This window comes from Neoarius graeffei, chromosome 1 (genome assembly GCF_027579695.1).
Source record: "Neoarius graeffei isolate fNeoGra1 chromosome 1, fNeoGra1.pri, whole genome shotgun sequence".
NCBI lineage: Eukaryota > Metazoa > Chordata > Actinopteri > Siluriformes > Ariidae > Neoarius > Neoarius graeffei.
Window position 1 is genome coordinate 50,615,151 of NC_083569.1, and position 13,754 is coordinate 50,628,904.

At 41.3% G+C, this 13,754-nt stretch overlaps 1 protein-coding gene across 4 annotated transcripts in view; it reads right to left on the reverse strand.

The window, feature by feature from the left end:
- The window catches only part of pde5ab (phosphodiesterase 5A, cGMP-specific, b), a 133,440-nt gene that overhangs the window by 58,378 nt on the left and 61,308 nt on the right, over window positions 1-13,754 (reverse strand). For all 4 annotated transcript variants that reach the window (XM_060933485.1, XM_060933478.1, XM_060933468.1 and 1 more), the window contains exons 5-7: window positions 10,952-11,041; window positions 10,687-10,824; window positions 2,490-2,557 (exon numbers count right to left, since the gene is read on the reverse strand). In XM_060933485.1, coding sequence (XP_060789468.1) covers window positions 2,490-2,557; window positions 10,687-10,824; window positions 10,952-11,041 — 296 coding nt within the window. The remainder of the gene's footprint in view (window positions 1-2,489; window positions 2,558-10,686; window positions 10,825-10,951; window positions 11,042-13,754) is intronic.

The window sequence follows — 13,754 nt, forward strand, 5'->3', positions numbered from 1 at the left end:
TTTGTCCCAGGAGGTGGAGGGGGAGGACCGCCCTGTCCTGTATATCAGCAGGAAGCTGTCGGTGCGTGAGGGGCGCTACAGCACCATAGAGAAGGAGTGTCTGGCCATCAAGTGGGCGGTTCTTGCCCTCCGGTACTACCTACTGGGGCGCCCTTTCACCCTCTGTTCGGACCACGCGCCCCTCCAGTGGCTCCACCGCATGAAAGATGCCAACGCGCGGATCACCCGTTGGTATCTGGCGCTCCAACCCTTTAATTTCAAGGTGGTCCACAGGCCGGGGGCGCAGATGGTCGTGGCGGACTTCCTCTCCCGTCAAGGGGGGGGGGGAGTCGGCTGCAGGCCGGACGGCCGCCCGGCCTGAGTCGGGCGGTGGGGGTATGTGGCAGCGGGGGCGTGGTCAAGCACCGGTCTGTGACAGGAGGGCGGAGTCAGGGAAGGTAAGTGGCAGAATCACGACACCTGAGAACAATTAACCTGTGTTTGTGTGTGTCTTCCCAGTGACAGCGCCCTATTTAAGGAGGGAGAGTGAGAGCAGAGGGGCTGATCTCCGGACTAGGCGCTGGCTGTGTGTGTCTGTCTGTCTAGCCCATATAAGATTGTTCACTGAAAAGTGTGGCAATAAAGCCATTTTGCAAACCTGATCTCTGTCCTGCCGTCCTCAGTGCTCCACCCACACGTAGGGAGTATTACAGTACACTTCAACTATGAGAGACAGAATAAGAAAAAAAAATCCAGAAAATCACACTGTCTGATTTTTAAAGAATTTATTTGCAAATTATGGTGGAAAATAAGTATTTGGTCAATAACAAAAGTTCATCTCAATACTTTGTTATATACCTTTTGTTGGCAGTGACAGAGGTCAAACGTTTTCTGTAAGTCTTCACAAGGTTTTCACACACTGTTGCTGGTATTTTGGCCCATTCCTCCATGCAGATCTCCTCTAGAGCAGTGATGTTTTGGGGCTGTCGCTGGCAACATGGACTTTCAACTCCCTCCAAAGATTTTCTATGGGGTTGAGATCTGGAGACTGGCTAGGCCACTCCAGGACCTTGAAATGCTTCTTACGAAGCCACTCCGTTGCCCGGGCGGTGTGTTTGGGATCATTGTCATGCTGAAAGACCCAGCCACGTTTCATCTTCAATGCCCTTGCTGATGGAAGGAGGTTTTCACTCAAAATCTCACGATACATGGCCTCATTCACTCTTTCCTTTACACGGATCAGTCGTCCTGGTCCCTTTACAGAAAAACAGCCCCAAAGCATGATGTTTCCACCCCCATGCTTCACAGTAGGTATGGTGTTCTTTGGATGCAACTCAGCATTCTTTCTCCTCCAAACACGACAAGTTGAGTTTTTACCAAAAAGTTCTATTTTGGTTTCATCTGACCATATGACATTCTCCCAATCCTCTTCTGGATCATCCAAATGCTCTCTAGCAAACTTCAGACGGGCCTGGACATGTACTGGCTTAAGCAGGGGGACACGTCTGGCACTGCAGGATTTGAGTCCCTGGCAGCGTAGTGTGTTACTGATGGTAGCCTTTGTTACTTTGGTCCCAGCTCTCTGCAGGTCATTCACTAGGCCCCCCCGTGTGGTTCTGGGATTTTTGCTCACCGTTCTTGTGATCATTTTGACCCCACGGGGTGAGATCTTGCGTGGAGCCCCAGATCGAGGGAGATTATCAGTGGTCTTGTATGTCTTCCATTTTCTAATAATTGCTCCCACAGTTGATTTCTTCACACCAAGCTGCTTACCTATTGCAGATTCAGTCTTCCCAGCCTGGTGCAGGTCTACAATTTTGTTTCTGGTGTCCTTTGACAGCTCTTTGGTCTTGGCCATAGTGGAGTTTGGAGTGTGACTGTTTGAGGTTGTGGACACATGTCTTTTATACTGATAACGAGTTCAAACAGGTGCCATTAATACAGGTAACGAGTGGAGGACAGAGGAGCCTCTTAAAGAAGTTGTTACAGGTCTGTGAGAGCCAGAAATCTTGCTTGTTTGTAGGTGACCATATACTTATTTTACCGAGGAATTTACCAATTAATTCATTAAAAATCCTACAATGTGATTTCCTGGATTCTTTCCCCCCATTCTGTCTCTCATAGTTGAAGTGTACCTATGATGAAAATTACAGGCCTCTCTCATCTTTTTAAGTGGGAGAACTTGCACAATTGGTGGCTGACTAAATACTTTTTTGCCCCACTGTGTGTGTGTGTGTGTGTGTGTGTATATATATATATATATATATATATATATATATATATATATATATAAACCATCATTGTGAAAATAATCAAGGAGGACTTGTTAATCTCAACTGATTGTCTTGTTGGTTAAAATATTTGTCTTTTTGTCCCAAAACTTTGCAATGAACTGTACATAGCGATTCTTTCATCTCCTTCTGCTCTACCTGCAACACTGAATCCAAATCTTTATTTGTAACACCAGTAAGTACACAAGAAAACAATAATCTTGTGTTTGAACTTTTTACCTGTTAGGGAAGTCCATAGATCCGGCTAGGTCTTCGTACTCCATGTGGAACACACTGGAGAAAGCATTCTGTGAGACATCAAGAAAAGACAGAATTCAATAATAACGGCGCTCTTTGCTGAGGTGAACTTGGGCAAACGTTTACAGAAGAAAAAACAGCAGTCTCTGTGGCTTTTTAAAATCCTATTCGGCTCTCATGACTACCCGTGTTAATCTACCATAGTGGTATTTAAGCAGCCACGTGGCTTATTGAGGGGTTCAAATTTCCCGCTTTCAACGTTTAAATCATTTTGTAAAATGGCTGTAGACAAATGGCTTTAGTCAAGCAGGCGTATCAGAAGAACCTGTAATGACTCTCCACAATAAACACAGAACAAATGTAATATACTATCTAAGATCTGCCAGAAGTTGAGTTTATTTCAACATTCCTGGACACATGGTTACTACCTTATAGGGACTTGTCTGCAAACCTGAACTCGCTTCGAAAAAGCTGTCTTTTCCAAATTTAAAGAGACCATGAAAACCGGATAAAACAAACCTGATTCAATTGAAGAGGAAGTATCCTACGATAACTCATTTTCTAACGTCTCCGTTTTAGCTAATGTTGACCTCTATTTATAACACTCGCTATAACTCACTGTCCTACGAGAAGACCAAATGTAAGCTAGGCTTTCCTCTGCTAAACGGCACAATGGTAATGTACCAATGGCCTACAAAAACTTTGTGTCAAGCTGACAAACTGCAGGGCTCTCGTTGGGCTTGGGTGCATCAGCCTGATTCGTGTATGTGGGTTTCTTACCGACGCATAGCTTCCAGGACCACTAATACACATCTCTCTCAGCAAGTGAGTTGACACTGCAGGAGACCACCGCAGAGGAAAACAGACCTCCCACACGCAGAGCAAAATGTCAACTTTGATCAGATATCATGTGAAAAGTGGCCCTCTGCGTTGACTTGCATGATATCATAAACAGTAAGACATTTCCTTATAAAACGAGAATGAGGACACTAAAACTTTCTGTTTAGGCTAATAAAAGCCCAGCTCCTTTCTATTAAACCTTCATTTTAAAAGCTGAGCACACTGTAGCACACTAAACACTATTTGCTTTGCAATGAATAAGCAACGTATTTGTATATGATACTAGGGCTGGGCGATTCACCCCCCCCAAAAAATCTTCGTTTTTTTCATAAAAAACTCGATTCACGATTCGATTCGTTTCGATGCGCCCCCCCATTTTAAAATGAAATAACTATTCACTGTAAATTTATTTCCAAAATATAAATTTATTTTGAGAAAAATAAGTGCTTCAGTCTATACCAAATAAATTGGAAGCATATCCGTAGCTATAAAGTAGGTAATCGCATCTGTGATTGCTTTCCACCTTGCTCCGCTCTTTTCATATGGTACACAGCTTGAAAAGCTTTGAAGGAGAGTAGTTTGCTTTACAGTGTTAGCATTAGAGCTAGTGTTAGGAAAGTCTTCTTGTCGAAGAAGGCAGCATTTCTCCCACTCTGCCGGATGTTTTCGCTTCAAATGCTGAAACAAATTGGTCGTGCTGCTACCACTCACGACAACCGCTTTCAGACACAATTTACAACGAGGTGTTGTTTGGCATTCATCAGATGCTGCAAAACCATACCAATTCCAAATTACGGACGTTGTGGGACATTTTTTGGGCAGGAGCCCCTCTTTCTCGCTGTCTGTTTCTGTCGCCATGTTTGTTTGTGCATGTGATGTTACTGGGGGACGAGAGAAACGCACTGCAGGAAGTGCATTACGGAAAGTCTCGAGGGGTCTTGGCGAATGTAAAAATGAAATGCGTGCGCTGTGCGCTTGGAAATATAAACTGTATGGGGACAGGGGATTTTAAAAAAATCTTAAAAACTTGAGTTTCTTAAAAAATCAATCGATTTGACGTGCCCACTCGATTTTTAAATCGTATCGATTTTTTGCCCAGCCCTATATGATACCACATCTGCATACACTATTGAGACAAATCGATGACTATAATCAAAAGAAATCATGTTCTATCATCCAAAGCTAGAAAATGTTGTCTTCTAGTCCAACCTCCCAGAAAGTATGGCTTTAGCTCACATCTCTAACCACAACCACCAACAGATATTACATACTTCAGGTCTGCTGAGGGCTTCATGACTGCTTCAAGTCATGAAGCCTACCTACTGCTGTCAGACTGTATAACATCCACAACTTGTAACGTAGCACCAATAACCTGTTTTGTCGTTTAATTTGCACTACTTCACCACTACTACCTATGCCATCTCTCATCGACGCAATTATTATGTGCAATAATATAGGCCCTAAACTATTTTTATGCATACTTATATTTATATATAAATATTATTTATGTATATATGTGTGTATATATACAGAGTCTACTTATAATGTGCAATTTTTTCCGAGCCTCTCAATAAGGCAATTTTTCTATACTTTTTCACGGTAGATAATACAAATAGCCCTCTGTATTTAATCCTTCGTTTGTCTAATTTTTATTTCAGTTTTATGTTATCTGTTTGACATTTTCTTGCTACCGTAACACGTGAATTTCCCCGATGTGGGATGAATAAAGTGAATCTAATCTAATCTAATCTAATCTAAGTCTAGCAGCACATCAATAACTCTCCAGTGATGAGTATCATGCTATAGATGCACAATGGTGTAACATAGAGAAAAAAATAAAAAATTCAGGTTTTGATTTTATGTACTGAAATAACTATTAGGCACAATTTTTACAATATCTATATAAATTAGTTGGTTTTACCCATTTTAACCTTGAAATCAGCATTTTAATGATTACCCATAATGCATTGTTTATCGCGTTAAAACAAGCAAAAACGTCATAAGACAGTGAAAATACTACCTTTACTACCTTCATGTGGCGTCTTTCTCGAACGCACGTGCCTAGAAGCGTACCTTCTAGAACATTCCTAGGTGGTCACGGACTGTCACGTAGCCTAGTTCGGTTGTGAAACTCGCTAGGATGGAGTATTTTCGCGAGTTTAGTGGCAAACTTTTGCACCGCAATCTCTCTATTCTCGAAATTTGTAACCTGAAACCCTACAAGAAATGTTTCATAATGTTTGGGATTTTGAAAAATGCTTCTAGCAAGTTTATTTCACTGTATTTTTCTGTGAAACTTGGCATAAATCATCCTTAAGTGATAAGCGTGACATTGTTATTTTGGTATGGGTCACGGAGTTAGTTGGAAGCGGGAGAAATGAGAGTTTCTCAACTACAGCAGCACTTCTCACCATAGATGGCTGGCGTGTTTCACAGCGTTTGGGATTTACTAAACTGACTAAATCTCTAGATCTACTGAAGCTACGAGGATATAAATCACCAGGATTCTAATTTACTGGGTGAGAAGTATTACATATATTTTTTAAAGGTTTATTCGCGCTACAAGTCCATGAAAGTTGGAATTGTTCATGAAGGGGTTAGTTAGATTTTGGTAGCGTGACGCGCACAACAAGCAAAAGAAAAAACAAATTTTCTTCCGAATTTCCTTGCTTTATCAAAATTATTTTTTGATACATTAAAAGACTGTGTGTTTATAATATTTAAGAGATTTTTTATTATAGAGAATATTTGATCAAAACTTTCAAAACAGCATTCAAAGTGATTTTTCACAGGTGTAAATGTCACACGTGATGTCCATAATTACGTTAAATTTTAAGAACTAAAATTCTGTTAAAAATTCTAGATTTGTGCTATCATTCTGGGGTTTTGCTGAATAATACTTTAGGGAGTTCTCTTACAATGCCGAAAATTCAATGAGTTTTGGTGAAATTCTAGAAAAGTTATTTACATTTTAACGTGCCTGATAGCGATTGTGCTCACACAGCGTGCTACTCATAAATACAGAGTATACCAATCCCTCTACAAGTCAGAAATATTCTTCAAGTAACTTTGACTTCTACTTTTTTCCAGTATCCAGGATTTCATAAAGATGTATTATGACAGTTTTTAGCCATACTATCTAGAACACACGTAATAATAATAATAATAATAATAATAATAATAATAATAATAATAATAAAAAAGTAGCAGGTCAGAAACAATTTTCACAATACTGCAGACAACATGAGTAACTTACTGTATTCTGTACAGGGACTTACTACTTAAAAGTATTTTCAAATGGATGTAAAGTACATCTCGAACTTACTGCTGGTAAATATAATGATTTATCAAAATTCTTACTTTTTAATGTGTTTTTGAACAGCTAAAACTGGTGCGTATGTGTGTGTGTGTGTGTGTGTACGCTGTAATTGCCTCTTTGGCAGTGTTGAATAAGGAAGCGATTCAGGCTGTTTTCTGCTCGTGGTTCTACTATAAATGAACCCAGTGTTGCCTACGGACTGGCCTGCCACTCTTCCACTCAGCACAACTCAACCCAAATCCGCAGCACTGCCTCGCATTATGAAACAGAACTGTACACTGACTTTTTTCTCAACTGTGTGTTGTTATTCTGCATATTTTCTACATCATATAGTGCTCGATCGGTAGAAATATTTTCAGCAGATGTTTAACAATACTAGATATTATCATACGTACAGGACACTTTTTGGATGGAATAAAAACATGTGTTCTGTTCCCTTCTAGTGGGTTTCATTCATTTGGTTTTTTGATAGCATGCAATATTGTTAGCATATCGCTTATCCTATGTGCATTATATCACTCTACCCAATGGAGAATGAGCGTTGAATATGGTTCACGATATTGCATGGTTGTCAAGACAACATGACGTCACACGTCGGAGCTGATGCGAATATCCACTGAGAAAGTTTTCTGCTGCGCGTGCGCAGAAGCATTTCTTTGTTCGCTGGGCAAGAGAACGATGCGCTGAACAACTGAAAGGCGACCAAAACTTCATTAGATATTCTTCATGCATATTTACAAGAGAAAAACATACCAACGGACATCGAAAAACTGGAAAAGAGAGTGTGTATGTATAATAATAATAACATAGGCTGGCTACTTTTCTTGGTACATCAGATATATTCCATTCAGCTAGCATGATATTGATATCTGATATACCACTCAGCGCCAGCCAATATAATTTAAATATTATACTTGGTTGATAGGTATTGTATTAGATTACAATAACAAACAGGAAAGAACTGTGTCAGGAGATGTGCATGTAAGAATGACATATTTTAGATTAGTGTGCTGTGGCAGCGGGGGCGTGGTCAAGCATCGGTCTGTGACCGGAGGGCAGAGTCAGGGAAGGTAAGTGGCAGAATCACTGCACCTGACATTAATTAATGTGTTTGTGTGTCTTCCCCAGTGACCGCGCCCTATTTAAGGACAGAGAGCGAGAGCAGAGGGAGCTCTCTCCCCAACCAGACGACTGATGTGTGTGCGTGTCTGAGTGTGTGTGTGAGAGTGAATATAGAAGCTGAAAAGCTAAATAAAAGAGTTTTGTGAACTCAGTTCTGGCCTGCCGTCCTGTGCTCATTCCCGGGTTTCGGCACCACTGTGACAGTTCGTGTAGGTGGGTGGAGCACAGAAGGACGGCAGGCCAGAACTGAGTTCACAAAACTCTTTTACTTAGCTTTTCCTTAAATAGGGCGTGGTCACTGCGGAAGACACACAAACACATTAATTAACGTCAGGTGCAGTGATTCTGCCAGTTACCTTCCCTGACTCCGCCCTCCGGTCACAGACCGATGCTTGACCACGCCCCCGCTGCCACATGTGCATTTAAAATAATGTAGAGCAGAGATGCCCAAATTTGATCCTGTGAGTCCAGAGTCGAGTAATTTAGTGATTTCTCTTCCTCAAATGCACTACTAATTCTAGTAATTAACCTTTTGAATCACATGAAAAATGTTTCTTTCTTTTATTGTACTATAATTGTTACAGTGTTCTCCACGGGCGCTTTTAAAGTGGCACACTGCCACATTATAATTCTGGCCCGTCACCCTTCCCTTGGCCAAAAAAAAAAAAAGTAACTTCATCAGTATACACCAAATAAATCGTATTCACTTTATTATAATTTTGCAACTATTTAACACGCAGAAGACCATTAAACGAATGCATACAGAGCTACCTGAAGTTAGTCTGGCTAACGCAACTTCAAAGCTCTGCGAGCATTTGGTCTGGCAAAGATATTAAGCCCAACCGTTTCCCAAAGCGCGTGGTTGACCCGCCTCCCTGAAATGCCTCAGTTTGCTACTGGTCGAAGCCAGAAAAGGCTGTGACGAAGCTTAAACCAATCACATCACTCTTTCCTCTGACGTATGTGACGCGACGGAAATTGCTTGAGTAACAGGAAGAAGATAAATACCTCCAGGGCTGCTCTTTGCTCCGTTTTCAATGAGAACTTCCCGTTGAATGCTTTCAATACAGCATCTACCGCTGTGTCAAAGGCTTGCCGCTGCTCCATGTTTGTAATGTTTCTAGTGAATGAAGCGCTTCCGGCATAGATTCTGTAAACAATCTATGGCTTCCGGTCGCAGTTCTACTACGTCACTGCCTTGAACACGCCTCTACCCAGGGCCGTTGGAGATGCTCAAAGTTGATTGGCTCCCGATTTTTCGGGAGCTTGGAAGAGCTGGAGATAGCTTGCCTTGCCAGACTAAGTTCGCAACAGGCCCCCGTGTTGCGTCACACTTAGGATGGGCGGGCCCAGGCTAACCTGAAGTGGCCACGCGATTGCAATAGAAAACCATCCGGCCGGCTGCATGGAGATTGCGACACAGAGCTGTGCAGATTGAGGTCTATCCCTGCGTTACACTACACCGCACCACATTACACTATACTGACACATAGTAATGCTGGAAGCTGCAGCTAGCCAGCAGCTAAATAACTTTGTGGGTGTTTGTAGCGTTATTGTGCAACGGTTACGCTTATCTCTCGTCTTTTCTGACCGTACACAGTTACAGTAATCCTGTAACAGCGCACACACATTAAGTTCAGGTCTTTTATTTTACGCATCTGTGATTGTGTAAACGAGAGCTGCATTTTCCCGTTGCTTCCCTGTGGTTGTTTACTGCAGGACTCCCGGGTTCCTGGGTCAAAGGACCCGAACTACGGAGTCCGGGGTGGCTTTGTAGCGCCAGTCTCAGGCACACGCACCAGCTCGTGCGTGGACTGGAGTGGTTTCACCCAATTAACATTAATTATGCGTATTGTAAAAAATGTATGCATTTATTGTAATTGGGTATTTTGTTTATGCATGGAAGTTCATGTATTTTTCACACACGGAAAATTAATTCAGGGATGCGCATCAGCCTCAACTGAAATGTCAAATGAGTCTCACATTGACAATAAAGATGATATGTACAGTAAGGATGTGTTAATTTTTTGTAAAATGATTTTAACAATGGGCGGCACGGTGGTGTAGTGGTTATCGCTGTTGCCTCACAGCAAGAAGGTCCTGGGTTCGAGCCCCGGGGCCGGCGAGGGCCTTTCTGTGCGGAGTTTGCATGTTCTCCCCGTGTCCGCGTGGGTTTCCTCTGGGTGCTCCGGTTTCCCCCACAGTCCAAAGACATGCAGGTTAGGTTAACTGGTGGCTCTAAATTGAGCGTAGGTGTGAATGTGAGTGTGAATGGTTGTCTGTGTCTATGTGTCAGCCCTGTGATGACCTGGCAACTTGTCCAGGGTGTACCCCGCCTTTCGCCCATAGTCAGCTGGGATAGGCTCCAGCTCGCCTGCGACCCTGTAGAAGGATAAAGCGGCTAGAGATAATGAATGAATGAATGAATGAGATTTTAACAATGATTTAGCATTTCCTATCCATTTATTGGCCAGTTTCACTGTCAAAAAAGCCCAAAATCTGTCAGCTTCAGGGGGACTTTGTCCCCCTGGACCCCATTGGGGGCCTAGGTGGCCCTCATACCCCTGCCACCACCTTTTATTTTTGAGAAGTGGAGAACACTGTGTTATACAGTAATTTCATCAGCTGTGACACTAGACAAGCTGGATTATCAAAGCAGCTAAAAAGCAGGTATTTTTGGCTGAAGGCTCAAAGCTAAAGAAGTGAGAAAGGCCTGCGGAGGCCAGCCCAGTATTTAAAACCATATTATATGACAAGATTAAAATGTCAGGGACCGTGATAATTTGTCTTCTCGTCCATACGACATCTGTTAGAAACTTTCCAGAAATGCACTAATGTTGAAATATCCTTTTGACAGGCTAGGTTATAAAAAGGAAAATATTCGTTTTTTGTACTTACCAATGTTTCAGCATCGGAAATGAATATAGTGCACTCCTGAGCCTGCATGAAAGACAAGATGGTGGCTGCGATCTTCCTCAGCAGGACTTCCAAAGACTGCTGTTCTTCGAAAATAAGACTGGCCAGATCTAACAACACCTAAACCAATTGGACATGTGACAACATAAGCCACAAAGTTTAAAAGCTACATTTTAAAAGTAATTCAGATTATTTATTTTTCAGGAGTCAAACAACAACAACAACAACAACAACAACAGCAGGATACCTGGTTCCTCCTGTTCTCAAGCTGTGATGTCTCATAGAGTTGTGCATTGTGCAGAACAATCCCAGAGAAAGCCAAGTAGGAAGAAAACTCCTGTGTATGCATAAAAAAAAAAAAATTAATGAACTGTTTTAGGGTTAAACAGCATCTACAAGGACAGCAATGTCTGCAGTCCTACTCATTTGGGACGTTTCCTAAAAATACTACAGAACTAATAGACTGGTACCAAAATTCAAAAAAGTGCTTATTTAAGGAGTTAAAGGCATTTTTGAGACAAAGTCGGCAAACAGTCTTATTTTGTCAATTTGGGTGTGCCGAATTCAAATCTGCAATATGCCGAGCTCTATCTGACCTCTGTTGACCTCTAGAGGTCATTGAACTTTGGGCCTGTAAACGTCTCAGCTGAACCCAGTTTCTCAGCTTTCTAAGGAATGAAATGTACTAAAATGATTAATGAAGTTAGCAAATGGCCTTGTTTGTTAAATGTTTGGGTGCTGAATTCATTTTTCATTTGTAAAACGACATATGACCTCTGATAACCTCAAGGTCATTAAACTTGGCCTATAGGCCTATGCATTTAACGGCATTTTTAAACTGACTTTACTCCCCCAAAAAGAATATGAACAGACAAAAAACAAATAGAAAGGAACAAATGGGCAATTCCATGTAAATGTCAACCTCACCATGCAAAAATAAAGCAACATGTAATACATCAAAACCACTCCCAGAGATATCACCTAGGCCTGTATTTTACAGATGTGAACAAGCTGAACCAATTTGTAACCAACCTAATGTGTCACTGTCAGTCTTTCTTTCTTATAATGTAAAACCCAAGCTAAAATCAACTTTGATCACGTACAATTCTATATTATTGCCACAAGCCACAGAAATGTATGCTAAAATCCACAAAACAGCAAAACAATAGCCATCCTAAATATTATTTAAGAACTGTGATAGTTTTAGCTGATATTTAGAGTTTTTTTCAAAGGGTTATGGTGGTTAAATTGCTGATTTTCTAAACATATGCCATGTCTATTTCAGACGCGTCACATCCATAACGGAATTTCGTCACATCCATAACGCTGACTTTTCCTTCCGAAACTCTGCATGAAATACAAAATATTTTAAACAAAGATTTTTTAATATTCACCTTGGACCCCTCTATCAAATGGATATCTCCATTTCGACATTAGGTTTACAATTTCACAGAGTTTGATAAAAATGTACAGTCACCCAAGAAAAGTGATACTTTTTCTGTCACATCCATAACGCATCTTTTATTGGCATTTTCTGGCATGCCCTAGATGTACTATGGGAATTGTTCTTGTTCTATCACTTCTCCAGTATGGTACAGCCTTAAAATATGCAACACCTGTTTAAATATTGGGAGACAATAAAACATGCACTGGGTCATTTGTTGCCATTTTGAGTTCAAGTGTCATGTCCATAACGCTGGAATTGCTCAAATACAACATTAAATGCCAGTCCATGTACATGTGACTTACTTTTCACAATGAGAATGCCTAGGCGATCACCTTACATAACATTGCATTACATTTAGCGGTTATTGTTTATACAAAGCTACTGAAAAAAGGACAGATTCAGCAGCATACAAAATGTGGGGGCATACAGGGTATACAGGTTAATCAGGGTTAGTATATATGAGAGTTTTTTTCTTTGTTGTTTGTTTTGTTTTAAACGGGGTAAAGCCTTTACAAAAAACAAACAACAAAGAAAAAAACTCTCATGTCGTTTTACAAATGAAAAATGAATTCAGCACCCAAACATTTAACAAACAAGGCCATTTGCTAACTTCATTAATCATTTTAGTACATTTCATTCCTTAGAAAGCTGAGAAACTGGGTTCAGCTGAGACGTTTACAGGCCCAAAGTTCAATGACCTCTAGAGGTCAACAGAGGTCAGATAGAGCTCGGTATATTGCAGATTTGAATTCGGCACACCCAAATTGACAAAATAAGACTGTTTGCCGACCATAGGTGGTTTTAAATAGGGGCCGGGGGGGCCAGTGCCCCTGTAAAATTGCTCCTGGCCCCTGTTGTGGCCCCTGTGCTGAACAGATAATAAGCTTTATTAATTTCGACGTGCGCTGGCTCGAAGATCGGAACTGACATGACGGAGTTTCTACATGGACTCCTTAAAGCGCTACACACACACTGTTACCTGCAGCAGAAAGACCAGCAGCAGCGCGAATTGTAAACTTCGGACGTGAGAGATAACAGCTGCAGCCCTGCAAGAACTAGGCTACTGCAAAGAGGCGAAGGTAAGGAAAATTATTCAATTTCGTAATGTCAGTGTTTGCACATATCCGTGTTTTACTGTTGTTGTTCACTACAATAATAAATCCGTTTTATTGCACTTTCTTAAAAGTGTGTTGCACAGCAATAAGTAGCCTAACTTAAGATTTTTGGGAAATGGGTAAATAACTGACAGTGTTTAACCTTCTTGTAAAACTTGAATGGCCTTGTGATATGTAGAGGCTACATTCCTTTCCGTTTACTTTTTAGTATAGGCCTACTGTAGGCTATCATCATGAAAAGGAGCAAGAAGGACATTATGTCCTTTTTTGCCCCTGTTGGCAAAAAGCAACATAGAGAGAGTAAGGAAGATGAAGATTATGAAAGAGGAGAGAGAGCCAGAGGTGGAGAGAGAGCCAGAGGTGGTGGTTGGAGAGGTGGAAAGTGAGGCATCTGAGAGGCAATCTGAGAGTGAGGATGAAGACATTCAGGATCAGATTGAGGGACAGAATGAGGGACAACCCAACGAGTCATTGGGACAACCAGATTC